This window comes from Ictidomys tridecemlineatus, chromosome 8 (genome assembly GCF_052094955.1).
Source record: "Ictidomys tridecemlineatus isolate mIctTri1 chromosome 8, mIctTri1.hap1, whole genome shotgun sequence".
NCBI lineage: Eukaryota > Metazoa > Chordata > Mammalia > Rodentia > Sciuridae > Ictidomys > Ictidomys tridecemlineatus.
The window spans coordinates 113,452,852-113,465,346 of NC_135484.1; the positions used below are offsets into that span (position 1 = coordinate 113,452,852).

The window sequence follows — 12,495 nt, forward strand, 5'->3', positions numbered from 1 at the left end:
TTCTGTGCTGCCCAGAACCAACTCTTCCAACAGACAGCTGCTGCTTACTGCATCCAACTGAACTGTAACTACTGATATTCCTGGATTGTCTGTCTGTGCTTCTCTAATGGAACATTGTTAGTGAGGAGACAGAAACAAGTGTTAGTGGCTAGTTTTAGGCAACAGGGCTGCTGTCAAAACCTATGACCAGCAATCTGGCAGATGGATGCTGGGTCCTAATAAGGGACAGCTAGGACCTTGGACCTTGGACCCCATCATCATGGCAGGTCCAGTACTGCTGCTCACTGAGCTCACCACCCGGCTCGGTCACACTTGGGTGTTCCCAGGGAAAGAACCTGGCCCAGGCTCATAGAAGCCCTTGTGTGGCAGTGATCAGTCTCAGGCCTCAGGGTGTGCCCTGGGAGGGCTGGCGCCTGGCAGGAGGACTTGGAGCTGCTAGGGAAGGCAGCTCAGAAGGGGGTTACTCACTGAAATGGGGCGATGGCATCTGCAGGAAGATCATAGGTGGAGTTCCTGGTTTTCTTGTTGTAGAAGAATTTCCTCTTGAAGTTTTTGCTGCATGCCATAGTCCACGGCTCTACAGGAAAAAGAGGGGAAGGAGCTCAGAAAGGACACAGTACCCACAGGGGTGGGTCTGGCATTGCAGGGGTGTGTCTTCCTTCCCTCTTGTTTGTCCTTCCCACCTCCCTTCCTCCAAGAACAGGCAGGGAACAACTTGAGTATGCCACCTCCACCAGCAGCCTAGAGGGCTCCAGGAGGATTACTGATTATTTCTCAACAAACATACACGTGTCCTGTCAACCCACCATCACCCTACAGGGCACAAGTGCACAGAGCCCAAACTTGCCATGTGTGCATTACAAGCTAGCCCTCTTTCCACGCCCAACCCACCCCCCAGGCCCACTGAAGAACAGAAAAGGCTGTGGACACACAGCCCTCTAACATACACTTCAGGGAAGCACTAGCCTAGCTCCCCGACCCCACTGTCAGCTAGCTCCAGCTCAGACAGTGTGTGGAAAGGAGGTGGCGTGGAGGCAGGGAGCCATCACCCACCATTCACAGTCCTGACGATGTACAGGCCTGTGGGCACAAAGTGCCTGTCATCTCGCCCTGTGTAGCTGAGCTTTGGAGTGCCACTGGATCCCTTGATGATCTTCATTTCTAACCTGATTCCAAAGAAGTGTACAAACAGATGTGAGTGTGTGAGACAGAAAGCCATACTGTTAGTCTCTGGCTAACATCAGTCATTCATTGCATTCTATGCTGCTTCCACCTAAAAAGAAACTGAGGCACGGCACCTTAAGAGAACTGCTCCAAGCACACAGTGATATTGGTAGTGCTAGGTTTAGATCTCAAGCAACAGAAACACTGCCAGGCCACCACTACTGAGGGGTGGGTACCTCCATGGTGATAGCAATAAGACTGAGATCTGAGTCTGTGGGTGCCGGAGTCTTCAGCCCTCCACCCATGTCATCACTGTGGCCACTAGAGAGTTAACAGTAACCGCCTCCCAGAGAGCATTGACAGCCAGCCTCACTCCCATACTGAGAATCAGATCTGCAAGTGCCATGCACCCCACACACCATGAAGAATATGAGGAAGCGTTTATGCCCCCTTGGTCCCCTCCAGGCTCAGTCTCTCTCAGCACTAGGAGCTGGGATTTATAGTGTTCCCAGTAGCTTGCTGCTCTGCCCCTCGCAGGAACAATCGTAACTATTACAGCATCAATGAGCCCATATTTCTGCCTGACACATGTCCGCCCTGCTCCCCTCCTGACAGGGTGCTGAGTCAGCTGGGGGGTTTACAGGCTACAGCAGAGCCACACAGAGGCCCTGAGGAGGGGGTGGGAGCATCACTACCTCTGCACCCTACCCACAACCTGTCTCTACAAAAAAAAAAAAAAAGGAATCCTCAACTTGACTTAAATCCCAAACTGCACTGGGTTGAGTCACTCACCTGAGGAAAATCTTCTCCATGTCCTCCAGCCTGTACACCTCCTTCACTCTGCAGATGGAGGGAGGGGTGGGGAGAGGATGAGGCTTCCTGGGGACATGCTCATCCAGAAAGCAGCAGGCTGTGCCTGCCCTAGCCTTCTGCCTTGGGCCTCCCTGCAACCACTCAGTTCACCATGAATGAGGATACCCCGCCCGGGGCACCACTGCCCTACACAGACACCCTAGGATTCAAAGCTGCCAAGCAACTCCTCAGGTCTGCCCCAGGCAACTGGGGGTGCAGCTATGGCACTGGAGGATAGGAGGGGCAAAGTTCTCTTCCAGCATTCCAGAGGCCAGGAATCACTTGCCTTCGAACTGCTACTGTGTAAGGTACCCAGAGACCCAGCCACCAGATTTCAAGCAAAGGAGACCCTGGAAGCTACCCTTCAAAGCACAGATATCTACAAAAGGCATTCTTAAAACTGGACTTAAATAACTAAATTCACATTCATATGAATAAAACTGGTTTTGGTATAGATACCTCAGACTCTAGTGACATGGAGCCCAGTGGAGCAGGGCTCAGCAGTGCCCTACAGGTAGTAACCTCAGACCTGGGGAAGTCTTTCTTTGTCTTCTCCCTGATTATTCTTTTCCTCCTCTGCCCCTGACAGCTAACTCTGGCCTGCTTCCTCAAGCCATCCTCTTCATATTCAAAATTCCCATTGTCTTAGTATCTATTTCTTACCTGAAAGAATGTTCATGACCCTCCAGCGTTCATGAAGTGTGTTAGCGCTCCCAGAGCAAGTGTGTGTTAAGTGAGATACCTTAACCCCTAGAATGAATCTACCTGTGGAGGTTGGCTCACTGACGGGCAGGACAGGGAACACTCTGGGCTGACAGCCACCTATCCAGCACTCCCCAACAAATCACTCATCAAGGTAGTTTTATCTCTAGCATCAACCTGGCCTGGCCCTCTCCACTGAGCCCTCCTGTCCCTCAATGGATGGAGAAGAAGGCAGTGACCAGAAGAAGCAACCGAGAAGGATTAGACAGGAGGGGGAGCACTTGCTTACCTGATGGGGTTCATGTCAGGCCGACTGGGCTTGGAAACTGCCTTCACAAATTTCTCAGCAAGCTTAATTCTACAATCCAAATAGTCACTCAGAGACAAGTCAGACCACCCCTGCCAACACCCCTGCCCCTGGGTGATGTCACAGCACCAATCTATACAAACTGCCAATAGGAAGCATCAGTGTACCCCAGAAGCCCACCCTGCTCTTTCCACTGCCGTCCTCACTCCTACCCTCCCCGCCTGGATTCTGACCTCTAATTTCACTACATCCTGGCCGGCTTTCCTCAAGTGAGCCTTCAGCTGTGCTCAGTCATCTCCACTAGAACTTCAAGTGTCATCTTTATTGTATGTCTACCCTGTTACCCCACACCAAGGACACAAGCCTAAACAGGACCACCCAAGCACTGGACGTGTTTTTCAGAGGGGGCCCTCCCTCTTCTCATAAGGTCACCCTCTTGCTCAACCTTAACACAAACACCATCCTAATCTGAGCAGCTGTGGCAAGAGTGTACTAGGATTAATGACAACTAAGGCCCAGACTCTGAAGTGCCAAGACCAATTTCTTACCCTGCCCTTGGGACAGCCAGTGAGCGGGAGAGGGAAACTCTCAGGACGTCCATAAGCAGAGGCCAGGGTGAGGGGCCACGCCTCAGGAGGCTGCTGCCCAGAGAGCTTCCCAGGCCCACCCTCACCCTCCCTACCCTGGGGCCCAGGTCAGACCGCTGATTGAAGTGCTGTTCCCGAACATCGCTGCCGTTCAGCACAAGGACATCAAGGATGTGGATGGCACTAATCTTCCGCTGGGCCTTCCCCTAGAAGGACAAGTACACTGCCCACTCTGCCCACTGTGACATGGTTGGGCCTTCCACCTATGCTGGGGGAGGGAGGACTCTAAACATAGTCCAGGGCCAGCTTCTCATCCTTTGCCCACTGTTCCCATTAATGGTTCTGAATGTCATCCCTATGGTGGTGCTACTCAAAGCTCCCAGGAAATGACAGGTCTCTTCTTTCCCAAGGGATTTCTGGTCAAGAATTAAATTAGCTGTTAAAAACAAAACACCCAGAAGGCTCATCAGGGCCCTGGGTGTACAATGATGATCCAGGTCTCTCTGACATGCGGGGACTATTCCTACCTGAACCTCTCATGGTCTAGGGCAACTGCTCCCAGCAAAGGAATAATTACCAAACCTTTCCCTAGCCTTGGTCCCTGTCAATCACCACACAAGGTAACTGAATTAAACCAAGGCAAAGAGCCAGGCTCTGGTGTTCTAGTCCCCAAGCCACTGGGCCAACACATGAGCAGAATCATATCTGACCTCTCCTTTGAGCTCATGCACAATTTCAACAGAAAGCAGAGTATCCCGGGGTAGCTCTGTCTTCAGGTCCAGCTTGACCCAGCGGTCTGACTGGCGGCCATCCCACGTGTAGATCTGGGACTTCTATAGGTAGAGAGCAAGGGTAGGTGTGGAGATGAGGAATGAGAGATTTAGTTCTCAAAAGGGCTTTTACTTGCCAGCTACAAGCCGATGGGGTGGGAAAACGTCAGAAAATGTCTAGGAGAGATGAAGTTTATTATTATATTTGTTCTCCGGTGCCTCCACAGAAGAGAGGTGGAGATAGGACTTAGTCCTGCTGATTGGGAATGGGTGGGCTCAGGGCACCTTCAAATGACCTTAGTCCATGATTAATGGCTCTCAAGAAAAATACAGCTGGATGCATGTTGATGCAGGGGTCCAGGAGAGGAAAAGGAGAGAAAGTAAAAGGAGAAAAAGACAAAGTGTAAGAGAACACAAAAGAATGAGTGGATCACATGAAATATAATTCCACAAATTACATGGAAGACAGAACTGAAAGAAAAAGCACAGAACTTCAGCCAATTAAGTCAGGTGTAAAACTCACCAAGGCTTTCCCTCCCCTCATACCGCCTCAGAGGGCCCAGGGAAGGAAAGGGATATCTTTGCAAAACAGGAAATGGCAATGGAATGGGGTGCTGCTGCAAAGGACTCAAGCCTGCAGACCACGCTGCCAGCATGGGAAACCCTGATCCCAAGAGAAACAGCACTGTGCCCTTTAGCAAGGCAGAGCTGAAGAAACAAATAAAAAACTGACAAAAATCAATGAACCACACTTGGTGAACTCAGAGGAAGAAAGGAAATAAAGTTTTAAGAAATACTTTCTCTAGGACCAAAGCCACACCTCCTTGGTGCCAAGAGAACATGCACCAAGTGTAGCTGGCAGCTGTCCACACTCCCACAGACAGAGGGCATTGCTGCCACCCCAAGCTGGTAGGAAGCCAGCTGCAGACTTACTCCCAGGCCGAGGAGGAACTTCTGCTGGCTGCCAGACACCATGCAGCGGTAGTCGAGCACAGGGCGGATTTTCTCCAGGGTTTTGGAGGTAAGCAGCATGGGCTTGTAGCTGAAGATGTCGATCTCAGTGCCCTGTAGCCGTAGACCAAAGAAAACAGTGCTGGGCTGGAGAAAGCACAGACAGTACTGGTGCCCATATGGGCTAGAGCAAGCTAGGAGAGGCAAGGGACAGGAAGCACTTGCTCTCAGAAAAATGCTCCCCTGCTCCTTCTTCTCTACCTAACCATGCACTAAATGGGATCTATTTCCATCTGCCTGGAGTGTTCCTTTAGGACCTATTAGAAGAGGCTGGGAAAGGAAAGAACACCAAGTCCCCAAGTACAGATCGATTTACCAGAGCTATAAGGAAATGTCACCAGAATATAAAAGCCGTCCCTTCAATAACACAAAGCAAGGATTCTCCACAGTTGGTTTGAGAGCAGTGAAGTCATCCCTCTACCCCATTCAGAAAAATGTACACATAATTCTTCTGGGACCATCTTGAACTCACTCTCCCTTTTGTGACCCCAATAAAACCAGCACAATGGCCCACAATCTGGGCCAGATTTAAATGAGGTCTGCAGGAAAAGCCAGAGGTTGGGTGGTAGGAAAACCAAAGAGAAGAACACTGAGAATCAGCTTACCAGAACCAGGTTAGGCAACCCAGAGTGAGGCCAGCCCTGTGGGCTTCTCTGGCAGCTACCTTGGCTTTCTGCCCAGCTCCCCTGCCTAAGGTCATCCCACCTAGGGGATGTCTCCTCTATAGGCAAAGGCCACAGGACCTTGGACTTGCCAGGACATGACAGGCAGCATCACCTTTTGGGCGGCAGGAATGCCGGATACAAGCACATCTCAAGACTGGAAATTTGCTGTCCTGCTATGTTCCTGGGGAACTCCACACCCTATACCAAAGGCTCTGCACCATCAGGTTCAGTCCAGTCCCTCAGGCCCAGAAGTGGTGCTTGCGTAGGCCTTCTGGAGGCCAAGGAGGAGGCCTTGGTGACACCTTCCACACCTAGAGTAAGGCCTCCAGCTTTTTATTTCTATCACAGAAACCAGATTTACCTGGATTAGCTCGAAGAACTTAGATTTCGGGTCTGAGGAAGATGGAGCAACTCTAGCCTGGTCAGGGATCTGAAGTGAGAAAGCAAAAGGCTTTGATTTTTCAAGTTGTCATGTTGACCAAGGCCGTGTGTGACTGCACAGGCCAGCAGCAGGTACGGGTGGGGGGGGGGGAACACCCTGGTGTAAGGAAAGAGGGGGCAAGAGGCAAAGCGGAGAATCACTGCTCTCCTTCAGACCTGTAGTGGCACACCCCAAAAGCCACTTCCTCTTCTCTGGGGCTCTGTTGGTCAGTGTTGCTACACAGGGCTACCAGCACAGAATGAAACCTGTCCACCCACTGTGCCATCCTTTATTTTTCTTTTCTTTTGGGGGGGGGGTAAGGTGGGGAGGGGTACCAGGGATTGAACCCAGGGGCATTTAACCACTGAACCATATGCCCAGCGTGTGTGTGTGTGTGTGTGTGTGTGTGTATGTATATACACACACACATTTTTTTTTTTTGTACCGGGGATTGAACCCAGCAGGGCTTACTCAACTGGGGCACATTCCCAGCCCCTTTTTGTTATTTAGAGACAGGGTCTCACTGAGTTGCTTAGCGCCTCGCTGTTGCTGAGGTTGGCTCTGAACTCACAATCGTCCTGCCTCAGCCTCCCGAGCTGCTGGGATTACAGGCATGCACCATGGCGCCAGTCTTATTTTTTCATTTTTGAGACAGGGTCTCACTAAGTTGCTTAGAGCCTCACTAAATTGCTGTGTCTGGTTTTGAACTCATGATCCTCCTGCCTCAACCTCCTGAGCCGTAAGGATTGCAGGCATGTACCACCACAACCAGCACCCCATTCCTCTGTCCCAGCTGTAAGGACAAATTAAAGTTTAAGGGCCTAGTAAACAACTCCCAGCAGTGCCAAGATGGCCAGCCATGGAATGCTGAGGATAGAAGACACTTTCCAGTTAAGGGAGGCCCTAAAGGTGACGTTCCCATTGTCCTCTATAGTGTCCCCACCCCAAGTGACAATGGGCTGGGGGAGAAGCTCACCCCCCAGAGTCGGAGGCAATCTTTTCGGATCTCTGCCTGTCGAGGCTCACTCAGGGTCCTAGGGAAACAAAGCCAGCAAGTGGTTAAAACCTTGGCACAGCAGTGCAGCCCTTGTGCACCTCTAAACTGCCAGGAGGGAGGTGTTCATGAGTAAGGACACTCCATTCGTCCAGGGTGCGCTCACCTCACTCTCCTCCTGAAGACAGGAGCTCAGGTTCCCAGAACGGGACCACTTCCCCTTCCTACCACCAGGGAAGGAAGGAGACTGTCCTCATGACCACCTGGATGCCAGGGTTCCCCACACACCCTTCTTCCAAACACCTATCAGCACATTCTGGTTCCCCTCCTGACACAGGCCACATGAATGCTATCCTGGCAAATGTCACTATGCTGACATCCCACAAAGCTGAATTAACCCACATTTGCTTCCACCAGAGGTTTTCCCTGCCCAGCCCTCGCTCTCCTTGTGGTCTCACTCTCTGCACTTACACCCAAACACTGCGTGTTCTGTGCCATGCCCTCCACAGCCTCTGGGGCAGTGTGGTTAACTTCCTTGTACTGAGTTACTCGTATCTGCCCCAACACACATTGAGTCTGGGAGAACAAAATTCACACCTTATGCTTCTCTGGCATCCTTTAGAGACCAGGGAAGAATATGAGATACAAATACGTTTTTAAATGATTATTAAAATTAAATAAACAAACAGCATGGGGGGAGGAGCAAAGCAAAATCTTCCCTTGAAATAGGTGAATTCTAAAAAGTGTGCAACACTCACGTGTCTTGAACGAAGGCATGGATTTTGGCCAGAGCTTTGATCTGCAGACTACAGTGACTAGGAGAGGGGAAAAAAATTGATGTCAGAAGGATCACCAGAAGACAGCCAAGTGACATATGCACAGAGAAGTTGAGCCAAAGCAGTGGCCATCTGTTTTTGTAAAGGGATCAGAGAGTTGAGAGGACCATCCCCCACACTAGGTGCAGTTACATGGGCCCACTGAAGCCAAGAGCAGAGCAGAACTAGTCAAATCCTCCAGACACTTAGGTCCCAAGTCCTGCTAAAAGGAAGGTCCTCATGCTACCCTTGAAGAATTTGAAAGTAATGGTGAACTTATTCTAAATAAAGCAACAACAAAGCCCAGACCCAGTTAAATTACAGACCACACTGACAATCCATCTACACGGACAGTGACCCTTTTTACTTTAGTCTCCACTGTACCTAACACACAATACCTGGTATTTACTTGTACTAGAGATTGAACTCAGGAGCACTTTACCACGGAGCTGCATCCTCAGTTTTTTTTTTTATTTTTTATTTTCAGACAGGGTCTCATTAAGTTGCTGAGGGTCTCACTAAGTTGCTGAGGGTCTCACTAACTTGCTGGCCTCAAACTCAAGATCTTCCTTCCTCAACCTCTGAAGTCACTGGGATTATTGGCATGCATCACCATACCCAGCCAATATCTGGTATTTAATAAATAATCATCAGGTAAATGATGAAGCAAGAAATGTGACCCACTGATAAGAGGGAAAACAGTTCAACAGAACAAGACCCAGGGGTGGCCTGAATGTTGGAACTGTCAGGAAGGATCTTTAACTAATAAACATACTAAAAGATCTAGTGGAAGGGTAGACAACATTAATAGAGAGGATGGAGAATTTTAGCAAAGATATAGAAACTATATATTGGAAAGGCAAATATATTTTAAAAAAATTTTTTAGTTGTTGATGGACACAATACCATTATTTTATTTATTCATTTTTATGTGGTGCTGCAAATCGAAGCCAGTGCCTCACATATGCTAGGCAAGTGCTCTATCACTGAGCCACAACCCCAGCCCAAAGGCAAATAAGTTTTTGAAAAAAGAAAAAAAGAACAATTATTTTGATGGTTATCAGAAGACTAAACCTAATTAATCAGTGAACTTGAGGACAGATAGGTCAAGAGAAACCAAACTGAAACCCAAAGAAAAAAGTTGGAAGAAAACAAAACAAAACAGGCCATCTGAGGTCCAGGAGCAATAACACTCTGATTAACATAAATATAACTGGAATCCCAGAAGCAGAGGAAAAAGAAGGATAAAAAAAGTACTGACAAGATAATGACCAAGAAATTTCCATATGGAATGAAATCAATCCACAGATCCAAGGTCACTCAATTCCAAATAAATACAAAGAAAATCACAGAAGGATTTAGCAGGGCCAACCTGCTGATAAAAGGAAACTCTTGAAAGCAGCCACAGGAAAACAGACACATGACATGCAGAGAATAATGGCTGACTTCTCATCAGAAACACAGAGGACAAAAAATGGAATAATATGTTTAAAGTGCTGAAAGAAAAAAAAATGATCAACTTCAAATTCCATATCCAATGCAAATATCCTTCGAAATGAAAGGAAAAAAATACATTTTTAAATAGACAAAAGCTGAAAGAATTAGTCTATAGCAGGCTTGAACTACAAAAATAGGCCCAAAGATAATTATTTCAAGTATAAATCTGGTTCTCCAAGAAGGCATGAAGAATACCAGAGAGGCTAAATATGTCAGTAAATACCAAGAACATTAAAAGAAATAATATGTGTATGTGCATATATCTTTAAAGCACAAATTATTTAAAGTAAAACTAATGATATAAAATTGAGTTTATATAAAAACAAGAACACAAAGGTGGCAGGACAGTAATTGCATATATACTATTATAAAGTTCTTACACTGCAGCAGAATATTTTTGGATGGGAGGCTATGATAAATTAAAAATGCATATTATAATCTCTAGAGCAACAACTAACACATAACACAAAAAGGCATATAAAAAATCAAAGAAATAAAAAGGAGTACTAAAAATACTAAATTATTCTCCCCAAAAAGGAAAGAAGAAAAGAACAGAGGAACAAGAGCAAATAGGGTAAAAAGAAACCAAACAATCAAGATGGGGGATTTAAACTCACATATATCAATAATTACACTCCATGTAAATGTTTAACTATTCCAATTAAAAGGCAGAGACTTTTATACAGGTCAGACTGGACAAAAAGGTAAGACCCAACCATATGCTTTTCCCAAGAAATACATTTAATCATAAAAACAAAGACAGAAAACAGAAGGACAGAAAAACACCATGCAAGCACTAAGCTATAAAGGCTTATGAAGCTACATTAATAGCAAAGATGACTCAAAGAGTATTACTAAGGATAAATACTTTATAATGACAAAAGTTCAGCTAATCAAGAGGACAAGACAATCTTCACCATGCATGTGCCTAATAACAAAGATCCTAAACAATTGAAGTAAACACTGACAAAACTTCAGGGAGTAGCCAGGGGGCAGGGGCACAAGCCTATAAAACAAGCTACTCAGCAGGTGGAGGCAAGTGGATCACAAGTTCCAAGCCAGCCTCAGCAATTTAATGAGACCCTGTCTCAAAATAAAAAATAAAAAGGGCTAGGGATGTAGCTCAATTCCAAAGCACCCCTGAGTTCAACAGACACTGAAGGATAAAGTGACATTATAAATAACTATGCCAATAAATTCAACACCTTGAATGAAGTGAACAATAAATTTAAAAACAAATTTATTTAAAAAATAACCCTTAAAAAACTCAAAGAATCTGAAAAACCATATATCTATTATAAAGAATGAGTTTTGAAATTTCCCATAAAGCAAACTCAAATAGCTCCACAGGTTAATCTTATCAATATTTTTTTTAAAAAAAAGAAATAACCAATGTCACATAAATTATTCCAGAAAATACAAAAAGAGGAATCATTTCTAAATTCATGTTAAGAAACTAACACAGATGGGGGAAGTTTTGAGGAGTGACATAGGCCAAATTATATTGTCATACTGTGCACATGTACGAATATGTAACAACAAATCCCATCTTTATTTACAACTATACTGCACCAATAAAAAAATGTAGGGGGAGGAAAAAAGACTTAACAAAACCCTGACACTAAAAACAGGCAAGGACTTAAAAGAATACAGAATTAGGGATTTTTCTCTCATGAATAAAATATTAATATATCAAATATAGAAATATATAAAAGTAGTTATACATCACAATCAACTAGAGTTTATCCCAAAATGCAAGACTTTTTTAACCATTTTGAACTCAATGTAATTAATTGTATTACCAGAACAAATGAGAAAACTCCTGTAATAATTTCTTCAAATAAAGAACAAGTATTTGACAAAATTAAACATTCACCCATGGTGAAAAACTCTCAGCAAACTAGAAACAGAAGAAAAATTTGTCAACCTAATGATGACCTTTTTTTTTTTCTTTTTTTCCTCCTCACTTTTTTCTTTGTGTTTCAGTTTGGGTTTCTGTTGACCTGTCTGTCCTCAAGTTCACTGATTAATTAGGTTCAGTCTATTGATAACCATCAGAATCTATACAAACATACAGCTAACATCATACAGAATGATGTTAAACACTTTCTGGACCAAAGCAAGGAAAAATGTGCTCTTACCACTTCCATTCTTTATCACACTGGAGGAACTAATTAGTGAGATAAGACAAGAAAAAAAATAAAAAGCATACAAATTGGAAAGGAGAAAAAACTTTTTTTTTTTTTTTTTTTTTTTTTAGTACTAGGGGTTGAACTCAGGGGCACTCTCAACCACTGAGCCACATCCCCAGCCCTATTTTGAATTTTATTTAGAGACAGGGTCTCACAAGTTGCTAAGCATTGCTGAGGCTGGCTTTGAACTCACAATCCTCCTTCCTCAGCCTCCTGAGCCACTGGGATTACAAATGTGCGCCACCATGCCCGGCTGAAGACATGATTTTGTAAATAAAAATATCTTAAGAACTATATCTAGCACTATTAAGTAAATTCTCACAGGATGCAGTTAATGTGCAAAAAAAAAACTAGCATCAATAATTGGAAGATGAGGGGCTGAGGATGTGGCTCAAGCGGTAGCACACTCGCCTGGCATGCTTGCGACCCTGGTTCGATCCTCAGCACTACATACAAACAAAGATGTTGTGTCCGCCGAAAAAAACTGAAAAATAAATATTAAAATTCTCTCTAAATAA

The 12,495-nt window shown here is 45.5% G+C and overlaps 1 protein-coding gene across 1 annotated transcript in view; it reads right to left on the bottom strand.

The window, feature by feature from the left end:
* The window catches only part of Cmtr1 (cap methyltransferase 1), a 48,680-nt gene that overhangs the window by 1,667 nt on the left and 34,518 nt on the right, over positions 1–12,495 (bottom strand). Inside the window, exons 14-23 of the mRNA XM_005318739.5 lie at positions 8,232–8,288; positions 7,456–7,513; positions 6,420–6,488; positions 5,316–5,447; positions 4,323–4,445; positions 3,727–3,818; positions 3,008–3,076; positions 1,957–2,004; positions 1,054–1,166; positions 469–577 (exon numbers count right to left, since the gene is read on the bottom strand). Coding sequence (XP_005318796.1) covers positions 469–577; positions 1,054–1,166; positions 1,957–2,004; positions 3,008–3,076; positions 3,727–3,818; positions 4,323–4,445; positions 5,316–5,447; positions 6,420–6,488; positions 7,456–7,513; positions 8,232–8,288 — 870 coding nt within the window. The remainder of the gene's footprint in view (positions 1–468; positions 578–1,053; positions 1,167–1,956; positions 2,005–3,007; positions 3,077–3,726; positions 3,819–4,322; positions 4,446–5,315; positions 5,448–6,419; positions 6,489–7,455; positions 7,514–8,231; positions 8,289–12,495) is intronic.